The 13,170-nt window shown below is 48.0% G+C and overlaps 1 protein-coding gene across 2 annotated transcripts in view; it reads right to left on the minus strand.

The window, feature by feature from the left end:
- Positions 1–13,170, minus strand: part of PLPP1 (phospholipid phosphatase 1) — a 208,083-nt gene that overhangs the window by 102,110 nt on the left and 92,803 nt on the right. The window contains exon 2 of one of the 2 annotated variants that reach the window (XM_030193129.1): positions 10,055–10,206. The exons of the other annotated variant lie outside the window; for it this stretch is intronic. Within the exon in view, the coding sequence (XP_030048989.1) occupies positions 10,055–10,206 (152 nt within the window). The remainder of the gene's footprint in view (positions 1–10,054; positions 10,207–13,170) is intronic. 2 annotated transcript variants of the gene reach the window in all.

The following is a 13,170-nucleotide window of genomic DNA, read 5'->3' on the forward strand; positions in this document are numbered from 1 at the left end:
TCACACCAGACGGCAAACCTCCTCCAATGAAAGAAGTAACTTCTCTTAGTGGAGTCTTTCCTGGAAGCAAGCAAGATGCGGGAGACACCCTGTGACAGACCCAAAGAGGCAAAGTCTACGCCCTCAACATCCAGGCCGTGAGAGCCAGAGACTGGAGGTTGGGATGCAGAAGAGCCCCTTCGTCCTGTGTGATGAGGGTCGGAAAACACTCCAATCTCCACGGTTCTTCGGAGGATAACTCCAGAAGAAGAGGGAACCAGATCTGACGCGGCCAAAAAGGAGCAATCAGAATCATGGTGCCTCGGTCTTGCTTGAGTTTCAACAAAGTCTTCCCCACCAGAGGTATGGGAGGATAAGCATACAGCAGACCCTCCCCCCAATCCAGGAGGAAGGCATCCGATGCCAGTCTGCCGTGGGCCTGAAGCCTGGAACAGAACTGAGGGACTTTGTGGTTCACTCGAGATGCGAAGAGATCCACCAAGGGGGTGCCCCACACCTGGAAGATCTGTCGTACCACACGGGAATTGAGCGACCACTCGTGCGGTTGCATAATCCTGCTCAACCTGTCGGCCAGACTGTTGTTTACGCCTGCCAGATATGTGGCTTGGAGCACCATGCCGTGACGGCGAGCCCAGAGCCACATGCTGACGGCTTCCTGACACAGGGGGCGAGATCCGGTGCCCCCCTGCTTGTTGACATAGTACATGGCAACCTGGTTGTCTGTCTGAATTTGGATAATTTGGTGGGACAGCCGATCTCTGAAAGCCTTCAGAGCGTTCCAGATCGCTCGTAACTCCAGAAGATTGATCTGCAGATCGCGTTCCTGGAGGGACCAGCTTCCTTGGGTGTGAAGCCCATCGACATGAGCTCCCCATCCCAGGAGGGACGCATCCGTGGTCAGCACTTTTTGTGGCTGAGGAATTTGGAAGGGACGTCCCAGAGTCAAATTGGAGCAAATCGTCCACCAATACAGGGATTTGAGAAAACTCGTGGACAGGTGGATCACGTCCTCTAGACCCCCAGCGGCCTGATACCACTGGGAGGCTAGGGTCCATTGAGCAGATCTCATGTGAAGGCGGGCCATGGGAGTCACATGGACTGTGGAGGCCATGTGGCCCAGCAATCTCAACATCTGCCGAGCTGTGATCTGCTGGGACGCTCGCACCCGCGAGACGAGGGACAACAAGTTGCTGGCTCTCGTCTCTGGGAGATAGGCGCGAGCCGTCCGAGAATCCAGCAGAGCTCCTATGAATTCGAGTCTCTGCACTGGAAGAAGGTGGGACTTTGGATAATTTATCACAAACCCCAGTAGCTCCAGTAGGCGAATAGTCATCTGCATGGACTGCAGGGCTCCTGCCTCGGATGTGTTCTTCACCAGCCAATCGTCGAGATATGGGAACACGTGCACCCCCAGCCTGCGAAGCGCCACTGCTACCACAGCTAGGCACTTGGTGAACACCCTGGGCGCAGAGGCGAGCCCAAAGGGTAGCACACAGTACTGGAAGTGGCGTGTGCCCAGCTGAAATCGCAGATACTGTCTGTGAGCTGGCAGTATCGGGATGTGTGTGTGTAGGCATCCTTCAAGTCCAGAGAGCATAGCCAATCGTTTTGCTGAATCATGGAGAGAAGGGTGCCCAGGGAAAGCATCCTGAACTTTTCTTTTTCGAGATATTTGTTCAGGGCCCTTAGGTCTAGGATGGGACGCATCCCCCCTGTTTTCTTTTCCACAAGGAAGTACCTGGAATAGAATCCCAGCCCTTCTTGCCCGGATGGCACGGGCTCGACCGCATTGGCGCTGAGAAGGGCGGAGAGTTCCTCTGCAAGTACCTTCTTGTGCTGGAAGCTGTAAGACTGAGCTCCCGGTGGACAATTTGGAGGTTTTGAGGTCAAATTGAGGGTGTACCCCTGCCGGACTATTTGCAGAACCCACTGATCGGAGGTTATGAGAGGCCACCTTTGGTGAAAAGCTTTCAACCTCCCTCCGACTGGCAGGTCGCCCGGCACGGACACTTGGATGTCGGCTATGCTCTGCTGGAGCCAGTCAAAAGCTCGCCCCTTGCTTTTGCTGGGGAGCCGCAGGGCCTTGCTGAGTCGCACGCTGCTGACGAGAGCGAGCGCGCTGGGGCTTAGCCTGGGCCGCAGGCTGTCGGGAAGGAGGATTGTACCTACGCTTACCAGAAGAGTAGGGAACAGTCTTCCTTCCCCCGAAAAATCGTCTACCTGTAGAGGTAGAAGCTGAAGGCTGCCGGCAGGCGAATTTGTCGAATGCGGTGTCCCGCTGGTGGAGAGACTCTACCACCTGTTCGACTTTTTCACCAAAAATATTGTCCGCACGGCAAGGCGAGTCCGCAATCCGCTGCTGGATTCTATTCTCCAGGTCGGCGGCACGCAGCCATGAGAGCCTGCGCATCACCACACCTTGAGCAGCGGCCCTGGACGCAACATCAAAAGTGTCATAAACTCCTCTGGCCAGGAATTTTCTGCACGCCTTCAGCTGCCTGACCACCTCCTGAAAAGGCTTGGCTTGCTCAGGGGGAAGAGCATCAACCAAGCCCGCCAACTGCCGCACATTGTTCCGCATGTGTATGCTCGTGTAGAGCTGGTAAGACTGGATCTTGGACACGAGCATAGAGGAATGGTAGGCCTTCCTCCCAAAGGAGTCTAAGGTTCTAGCGTCCTTGCCCGGGGGCGCCGAAGCATGTTCCCTAGAACTCTTACCCTTCTTTAGGGCCAAATCCACAACTCCAGAGTCATGAGGCAACTGAGTGCGCATCAGCTCTGGGTCCCCATGGATCCGGTACTGGGACTCGATCTTCTTGGGAATGTGGGGATTAGTTAATGGCTTGGTCCAGTTCGCAAGCAATGTCTTTTTCAGGACATGGTGCAAGGGAACAGTGGACGCTTCCTTAGGTGGAGAAGGATAGTCCAGGAGCTCAAACATTTCAGCCCTGGGCTCGTCCTCCACAACCACCGGGAAGGGGATGGCCGTAGACATCTCCCGGACAAAGGAGGCAAAAGACAGACTCTCGGGAGGAGAAAGCTGTCTCTCAGGAGAGGGAGTGGGATCAGACGGAAGACCCTCAGACTCCTCGTCAGAGAAATATCTGGGATCTTCCTCTTCCTCCCACGAGGCCTCACCCTCGGTGTCAGACACAAGTTCACGGACCTGTGTCTGCAACCTCGCCCTGCTCGACTCCGTGGAGCCACGTCCACGATGGGGGCGTCGAGAGGTAGACTCCCTCGCCCGCATCGGCGAAGCTCCCTCCGCCGACGTAGTCGGGGAGCCCTCCTGGGAGGTGGCCGCGGTCGGCACCGCACGCGGTACCGACGTCGGGGACCTCAACCTGGGCGATGGGCCAGCCGGCGCCACGCTCGACGGTACCGGAGGCGCAAGCACCGCCGGTACCGGAGGGGTAGGGCGCAACAGCTCTCCCAGAATCTCTGGGAGAACGGCCCGGAGGCTCTCGTTCAGAGTGGCTGCAGAAAAAGGCTGAGAGGTCGATGCAGGCGTCGACGTCAGAACCTGTTCCGGGCGAGGAGGCTGTTCCGGGCTGTCCAGAGTGGAGCGCATCGACACCTCCTGAACAGAGGGTGAGCGGTCCTCTCGGTGCCGATGCCTGCTGGGTGCCGAATCCCTCGGCGACCCAGAGCTCTCGGTGCCGACACGGGGAGGAGACCGGTGTCGATGCTTCTTCGACTTCTTCCGAAGCATGTCACCGGAGCTCCCCGGCACCGACGAGGAGGACGTAGAATCCATCCGTCGCTTCCTCGGGGCCGAGACCGAAGAGGGTCGATCCCGGGGGGGCTGTACCGCAGGAGCCCTCAGGGTAGGGGGAGACCCACCCGAAGGCTCACCGCCACCAGCAGGGGAATGGACAGCCCTCACCTGCACTCCTGACGATGCACCTCCGTCCGACGACATCAGCAGACGAAGTCTCGGTACCACCGACGTCGATGCAGTCGCCCGATGCCTCGGCGCCGATGCAGAGGTCCGATGCCTCGATGCAGTCGATGGAGCGGCAGCCAAGGAAGATGGTCCGGACGCTGACTACGTCGATGCACTCGATGCCTCCGGTGCCGATGTCGACGAAGAGCCCGAGAACAAAACGTTCCACTGGGCTAATCTCGCTACCTGAGTCCGCCTTTGTAACAGGGAACACAGACTGCAGTTCTGAGGGCGGTGCTGGGCCCCTAGACACTGAAGACACGCAGAGTGCCTATCAGTGAGCGAGATTACCCGGGCGCACTGGGTGCACTTCTTGAAGCCGCTGGAAGGCTTCGATGTCATAGGCGGAAAAATCACGCCGGCGAAATCAAAAGCCGAAATGGCGAAATTTGAAGCACCAAAATTTAGAGGGAGAAAAATCTCGACCGAGGCCAAACTAGGCCTACCCCGTCAACGAAAGAAAACTTACGGGGCAAAAACTGAGAAAATTACGGGAAGGGCAGAAAACCCGAAAGGGTCTTCCGGAGCACTTCCCGAACTTTTTGAAAGAAAAAACAAGAGAAAACACGTCGAAAAGGACGCGCGAGGTCGACTCTCTGGGGCACGAACGGCGTAACACGACCGTACCGAGCGCGGACGAAAGAAGACTGGCCGGCTCGAGCCGGTTTCGGGCGGGAAGACGGCTGCGCATGCGCAGTGCGCATGGGCGCGCGAGGACTAGCAAAGGCCTTTGCTAGTAAACTTTCCGATGGAGGGGGCTGCCGAGGACGTCAACCCATCAGTGAGAACAAGCAGCCTGCTTGTCCTCGGAGAATAATGCTCACATTAGCACGTGGCAACTGAAAAAAACAAAACACATAGGTATAGTTACTGCTTCCTAATTAGGAGACATTAAGCAAACGTAAACCAGTTGGCGTGTGGTAATGTCAGCACGCTATCTGGTTTACACTTCCATGCCTATTCTTCATTCATGATACATCCTCGGTTAAAAAAAAAATGTAATAATTAGTGCGCAATTACCACACACTAATAGTAAAACTAAAGCAGGGTGCTTTACCATGTCCTGCATTAGCCCATTTTTACTGCATTAGGTGTGTGTTAGTGTGTTAACGTGGCTTAGTAAAAGAAAATGACAAAAGAAAAAAACATTGACATTTCCTAAAGCTGTTTCCAACAACTAGAAAATGTGCGCATTTATAGTAGAAAATGTTAAGTTTTACTATGTGCAGCACCCACTCTCTAGAGCCAGCAACAAAGTTAATAAAAAGCAGTCCATCTGAGCTGAAAATTTTCCCAGCCTGAGAAATGTATCATTTCTGCCATATATAGTCTGAATGGTCAAACAACCGATCAATTAGCTACTGAACTGGCTGGAACGCACTGCTCCCTGAGGAAAGAACAGAAATGCATGTTTCCTACCCCTTCCAATTCTTTGGGTTGTAGACTAATTAGGTAATTTAATTTAGTCTAAAATCAATTTGGATGGCAAATGCTCTAAAACAAACCCCAACTTACAAGTATCTTGTAAGTTATAACAAGGTATGACAAAATCAGCCACCCTACTGTCCAACTGATCAGAGCAAAAGATCCACTCCAGTGTACAAAGCTTAAGGGAATGTGAAGAGCCTGATTTACAGAATTTCATTTCACAGGATTCTTGTCCAAGCCAAAAGCACAGGAAAACAGGAGTTTTAATCTCCCAAGTATGGTAAGAACCCGGTTGCATTTGCCCCAGTGAACCTCGGTAGGAACGTATTTAAAAATTGTGAGAGGGTTAACCTCAACCAAAAGTCCAAGAAGGAGCTGTCCTCATCTTGCAACTTAGACCTTACATTTGAGAGTAGTGAAGAGGCCTAGAAAAAAAAAATCTGATAAGGGGGTTATTCTGGTTGCATGCCAGATGTTAAAGCACAACTAGATCTCCTCACCTCTGAGCAAGAGGGCCAGCACCCATACTTGCTATGGAGAAAATTAAATTCTTGTAAGTTAAGACACTTTTCGTTGGACCAACAAACCCAGATGATGAAAATATAAGAGCTTTTGAGGCTTCCTTATTCAGATGTCAACATGCTTATGGGGTATTAGATTTGATATACCACCTCTTTAAATGCAACCACAACCTACAATGTCTCCAGTTCCTCTGGGCTCAAATGATATGTTCACTGATCCTGGAATGGGCACAATGCAAGTAATGAGTCGAGGCCAAATACAAGAATAAATATTGTGACTAATAAGAATCCTTTTGCTCTTTCACATTTGCCACAACTGTGGTGATGGACAGAGGGATGAGCTCATTTTGCAATGCCTCCTACATACACGTCAGGGTACCAGTGGGCCAGATGTACTAGAAGCCTAATTTCATACTGCACATCTGAAAAAATGTTTAGTGTATCTGATCCTATGAAGATAGTGTGTCCAGCCTGGGGGAGTGAAGTAGAGATTAAAAACATTCTGCACTCAAATTATTTTCACTCTCATAACCTGATTCATATATACACATTCATATTAAGGGAATGAAAAAGGCTCATAGAGCTTCATGGAACATGAATTCTAGCTCCGAGGAACCTCTAGTGTCTCATCATTGCGATAAATCATAACCCAACACTTTTCACAATTCTTATTGATATTTCATTCACCATTTACAGTGGTGGAAATAAGTATTTGATCCCTTGCTGATTTTGTAAGTTTGCCCACTGACAAAGACATGAGCAGCCCATAATTGAAGGGTAGGTTATTGGTAACAGTGAGAGATAGCACATCACAAATTAAATCCGGAAAATCACATTGTGGAAAGTATATGAATTTATTTGCATTCTGCAGAGGGAAATAAGTATTTGATCCCCCACCAACCAGTAAGAGATCTGGCCCCTACAGACCAGGTAGATGCTCCAAATCAACTCGTTACCTGCATGACAGACAGCTGTCGGCAATGGTCACCTGTATGAAAGACACCTGTCCACAGACTCAGTGAATCAGTCAGACTCTAACCTCTACAAAATGGCCAAGAGCAAGGAGCTGTCTAAGGATGTCAGGGACAAGATCATACACCTGCACAAGGCTGGAATGGGCTACAAAACCATCAGTAAGACGCTGGGCGAGAAGGAGACAACTGTTGGTGCCATAGTAAGAAAATGGAAGAAGTACAAAATGACTGTCAATCGACAAAGATCTGGGGCTCCACGCAAAATCTCACCTCGTGGGGTATCCTTGATCATGAGGAAGGTTAGAAATCAGCCTACAACTACAAGGGGGGAACTTGTCAATGATCTCAAGGCAGCTGGGACCACTGTCACCACGAAAACCATTGGTAACACATTACGACATAACGGATTGCAATCCTGCAGTGCCCGCAAGGTCCCCCTGCTCCGGAAGGCACATGTGACGGCCCGTCTGAAGTTTGCCAGTGAACACCTGGATGATGCCGAGAGTGATTGGGAGAAGGTGCTGTGGTCAGATGAGACAAAAATTGAGCTCTTTGGCATGAACTCAACTCGCCGTGTTTGGAGGAAGAGAAATGCTGCCTATGACCCAAAGAACACCGTCCCCACTGTCAAGCATGGAGGTGGAAATGTTATGTTTTGGGGGTGTTTCTCTGCTAAGGGCACAGGACTACTTCACCGCATCAATGGGAGAATGGATGGGGCCATGTACCGTACAATTCTGAGTGACAACCTCCTTCCCTCCGCCAGGGCCTTAAAATGGGTCGTGGCTGGGTCTTCCAGCACGACAATGACCCAAAACATACAGCCAAGGCAACAAAGGAGTGGCTCAGGAAGAAGCACATTAGGGTCATGGAGTGGCCTAGCCAGTCACCAGACCTTAATCCCATTGAAAACTTATGGAGGGAGCTGAAGCTGCGAGTTGCCAAGCGACAGCCCAGAACTCTTAATGATTTAGAGATGATCTGCAAAGAGGAGTGGACCAAAATTCCTCCTGACGTGTGCAAACCTCATCATCAACTACAGAAGACGTCTAACCGCTGTGCTTGCCAACAAGGGTTTTGCCACCAAGTATTAGGTCTTGTTTGCCAGAGGGATTAAATACTTATTTCCCTCTGCAGAATGCAAATAAATTCATATACTTTCCACAATGTGATTTTCCGGATTTAATTTGTGATGTGCTATCTCTCACTGTTACCAATAACCTACCCTTCAATTATGGGCTGCTCATGTCTTTGTCAGTGGGCAAACTTACAAAATCAGCAAGGGATCAAATACTTATTTCCACCACTGTATATAACGACACACTGTCTAAGATTATTAGCATAAAGCTTCAGAAACCTCAGCTGTTGGCTCATTTTACATAATGAGTCACTGCCTTATATCTCACCAAATTTGTCATTGGTTTCACTTATAAACTATCTTCCACTTTTTTGATTTTTGAATTTTAAATGATATACAAGCTTTAGCAAATAATTGCAGATAGTTGCGCTAAAGTTAAAAGAACCTGTTTGCCGAGACATGGGCCATGTTTCACTCCAGAAGTTGCTGCTTCAGGGGATGGTCATTCGACTGCATGTCAAACTACGTATTCCAAATGCTTGCTCATTCAAAATTGTGAATAGTGTTGTATTATGATTTACTGCCTTGTCGATTACCCCCGCTTCTAAGGTTGGAAGTTTGACACTAGTGCCGTGGTTCCCAAACCTGGTCCTGGAGGCACCTCAGCCAGTCAGGTTTTCAGGATATCTACAATGAATATTCATGAGAGAGATTTGCATGCCTTCACTACATGGAAATCTCTCTCATGAATATTCATTATGGATATCCTGAAAACCCAACTGGCTGGGGTGCCTCCAGGACCAGGTTGGGGAACCACGGCACTAGTGTTTCATCACGGGGGGGGGGGGGGGGGGGGGGGAGAAAACCTTCCACAAACTTTTAAAGAACTTATATTCCTCTTAATTCACAAAATGTGCATAATATTTCAAAAAGAAACACATAACCTTTGGTGCTGTCTTCATATTATTTGTTTACTCTTCAAGTGGGGAGGGCCATTTCCAAAAGAACGTCCAAGTCAGAATTGGAATGTTCTGCTCACAATGTCCAAAAAGAATAGTCCATCTCACAGTCATTTTTGAACAGGAAATACATTGGGAGTTTCCTGTTCAAAAATAAGTGAAGACATTCCAAATGAACAGCTAGTTTCCAAATGAAAACGTCCAAATTATGAAGTCCAAAAATCCAGGGATAAGGATATTTGTCTGGAAGCATTTTAACAGAAATGCCCACACAGATGTCATTGCAGAGTAGAAGGGCAGCCTGGCAGTCAGTGCAGTGGACCATAAACCAGGGCACCCAGGTTCATATCCCCCTACAACTCTTTGGGGTATGTTTACTAAGGTGTGTTAGCATTTTTAACGCGCCTGTAAATTTAAGGCACGTTAAACGCTAACGGGCCCATACATTTCTATGGGCGCATTAGCATTTAACGCGCGTAAACCATTTACACGTGTTAAAAACGCTAACACCTCCATAGCCCCACTTAGTAAACCTAGCCCTTTATTTTAAAAGTTGAGCCCTCCAGGAACAGGGAAATATCTACTGTATCTGACTATACACTACCTCAACAGCCTTCAGGGTTGTAGGTGTCAAATATTTAGGTATTGAAATAGTAGAAGCAGAAATTGAACCAGAGTCCCCTGCACTGTCCACTAGGCTACTCCTCAGACCAGTTTAACTTTCAGGAGGGAGGGAGAGGGACAACAACCACTGGGGGATTCATGACGAATCATGCCTTGATCCCTCCAGTGGTCAGCTGCTGAGAGTACCTTTTTGTACCCTGGACATGATTGAAACAGGCCTAAATAAAAACATCCTTCTTTTTAACACTTGGACGTTTCTTCCTATTCGATTATCGCTGTTGGATGTCCTAATTTTGGGCCCTCCCTAGTCTCTGAACTGCAGTGTAAGACAAAGTCTGCCATCCCAAAATCATAATCTGGACGTTTTTGGCAGATAGACACTTTGTGTTTGTGTGTCTGAGACATACTATGGCACTCATTTCCAAGCACATGGACATCTGACCCAAAATGTTTTGATTAAACTGCTAAAATAAAATGTGATTTTTCATTATGTGATGTTAATGGATGAAAGTAGTTTAACTTACAACGATAATAGTGAAAGGAATCATTATTCCACCTAATAACGCATAAGATATGGTATCTTCTTTGTAAGGATAGTGGATGGAATCATCATTACAGAAAAATCCTCGTTTGAAAGGGATATGCTTCAAATTGAGAATGGCAAAAGGCAAACCAGCTAGTAAAAGGAAGAAATGAGAAATTATTATTACGATTCATATTTGAGAAGTGTCACTATTATGTTATCTATTGCAGTCAGTCAGATAATGAGAATTCTCTGGAACTATCAAGTCCTGCAGCAGGTAAGACCTGTAGTTATTGCAGCATCCTTCTCCAAACTGCAAGTTGTCATATCACCCCAGTGCTGTTTCCCCACTCCTCAGCTGCAGTGCTTCCCAACCTAAACAGCACTTTTCCGGCACATCCCTGTGTAATTAACCATACTATACAGACCAAGAGTTCTTACATAAATGGCTGCTTCACAGACCAGGAACTTGGTTAGCATGTCCACAGTGAAAGGCAATAGGGCTAGCAAGTCCAGATTGTCCAGCGTCTCTGAGATGGAGACCCTTAAAATGAGTTGAAAGTACAGAAAACTGAAGCTTATAGCCATTTATAACAGAAATCATTTCAGGTCCACCTTCTTTTTGTGTGTTGCATCCTTCAAGTCAGCTTCGCCCTTTATAGGCAGAGCAGACTTGTGAACAACGTCTGCAACTGCAAATTGTATAATCTGGGGGCAATTCTATAACTTTGCATCTCCAGTTAGGCACACTGATGCTGTGCACTGAGCGACAATTCTATAATGGCATCCATGCAAAAACATGGACTGGCATGTCTAAATTTAGGCATGAAGTAATGTGGTCAACAAGATATGTCCAACCAATCAAACCAGGAAGATGGTAGTGGTTGCGTACAGTTTATTCCATAAAAAAGATGGTTATAGAAATAGGTTGACTTGACACAGCACCGTGTTTCGGCCAGAGTGCCTGCCTCAGGAGTCTTTATGTAATTAAGAAGCCCAAGAGTAAACGGTTGCATGGAGATCATGGCAATACTCTGCATTGTTTGTGTTTAGGATTTGTAGTCTTTTTAAAGACTGTATCCATTTTTAGCATTTTTGTCATACTTGGGCTTCTTAACTACAGAAAGACTCCTAAGGCAGGCACTCTGGCCGAAACACGGTGTTGTGTCAACATTTTTATATATCATTGTTTTTATGGAATTATCTGTATGTAACTACTACTGTCTTCCTGGTGTGACTGGATGTGTCCTGTTGATCACATTACTTCATTGTTTGACTTCTTGTGTGCGTAGTGGTCCTGGTTCCTCCATTTCAGTGGTTGATATTTAAATTTAGGCATGAAAATTTACAGCAGGTCAATGGTAGACATAAACCTAAGTGTTCCGTGCTACATGTGCAATGTTTAGTATAAGTTACACACATAAGTTGGAGACAGGCCCATACCCCTCCAATGCACCGTTTATGTGTATGCCCCCTTGCTCTGTTGTAAAATAACTTGTAGTGTACTTATACTTAACTGCTGAAACCCAGTTGTAGAATCACCCTTCACATGCTTTTACCTACAAGTCTATGTCTTCCTTATGTAATTTGATCAGTTTTACAATGAATCTAGGTACAACCCCTCTTTCCCAGGAGTAGTACAGTCAGGGCATGTTTAAGTGACCAGCCAGTGACACACTGCTGCAGGACATCTAAGCTTAAGGCATCAAAAACCTGACTTACTAGCTTGCCTTTCACAGTGGCTAAAGCTTGTTTTTTTTTAGTCCTGCCACTGTGCCATTCCTCAACTTTTATCACCATCAGCAGCACAGCAGGTGTTTTTGTATCTCAGTTTTCACTGGCTTTTTCTATCAACATGCACATCCCCATCCAGAAGACCTGGCCAGGCCAGCATCTCATCCCTGCCTTAGGTAGCAGATTGCCTTAAGCCACCCTTTCCCCACTTCCTGGTGGTTCTCTACTGGGTAGTTCATTTCAAAGAAAACCAAAGAGCCAACCATTAGTCACCAAGAATCTGCTAAGGAACAATAAGGTAAATATTCAAGTGGCTCAGTTGGAGCCCAAACCTCAATCTGATCATAAAGTGGCGACATGACTAATACTGCTGTCTAGTAGCAATTCCCAAATTAACCTGACAGAGCTTGAACAGTGCTGAAAAAAAGAATGATGCAGTACTGACAAATCTAGGTATGTAAAAAGCAGTGGCGTAGCCACAGGTGGGCCAGGGCCCACCCACTTAGGGCTCAGGCCCACCCAACAATAGAACACGTTTAGCGGTAACTGGTGGGGATCCCAAGCTCTGCCAGCTGAAGTCTTCCCCCTGATGGTAATGAAAACGCTACTCTCCACAATACAGGCATCTGCACATGCTCAGTTTTCAGGGCATGCCTGCTTCAGACTGCCAAGGTGGAAAGAAGCATTTTCCCATCTGCTGAGATATTTTTTGGTGGTGATTGGGGGGAGGGGGGGGGAAGAACACTTGGTACCCCACCCACGTCTTGCCTAGGCCCACCCAAAATCTGTTGTCTGGCTACGCCCCTGGTAAAAGTTGGAGACCTATCCCAACAGACTCACAGCTGTAATTGCTGCCAAAGGTGTTTTCACAGGTATTTACTTTGGAGGGGGGGGGGGGGGGGGAGAGGAATTATCCAACTTTAGTATTTCCATTTTAATGTTTAAATATAGGTTTTCTATGGAGTATGGTGTGCTGATGACTGGGGGGGGGGGGGAAATTAGGGCTGCAAGTTCATCACAGTTAACTCTGCGATTAAGGCATTAATCATTAATTGTGATTTTAAAATATCAATCACGTTGCAGTGTCTCCTCCCAACATCCAACAGTAGTCTTCACTGCGATTTGGCATCCCCCGCCCCTGTGTCAGATTACCTTAAAAGTAGTCTTATGTTGGTCCCCGTCAGTAGCAGCTTTGCACATACACTACCTGCGGCCTGTTCTGAAGCTTTCCTTCTGACCTGTGTCGCCCAAGCAGAAACAAGAAGTGATGTCAGAGGAGGCAGGATGGGACAGAGGGAAAGCTTTGGAGCAGGCTACAGGTAGTGTATGCGCAATGCTGCCACTGCCGGGACCAACAGAACAGCACCTTTAAAGTAGACCATG

Source organism: Microcaecilia unicolor, chromosome 2 (assembly GCF_901765095.1).
Source record: "Microcaecilia unicolor chromosome 2, aMicUni1.1, whole genome shotgun sequence".
Lineage (NCBI taxonomy): Eukaryota > Metazoa > Chordata > Amphibia > Gymnophiona > Siphonopidae > Microcaecilia > Microcaecilia unicolor.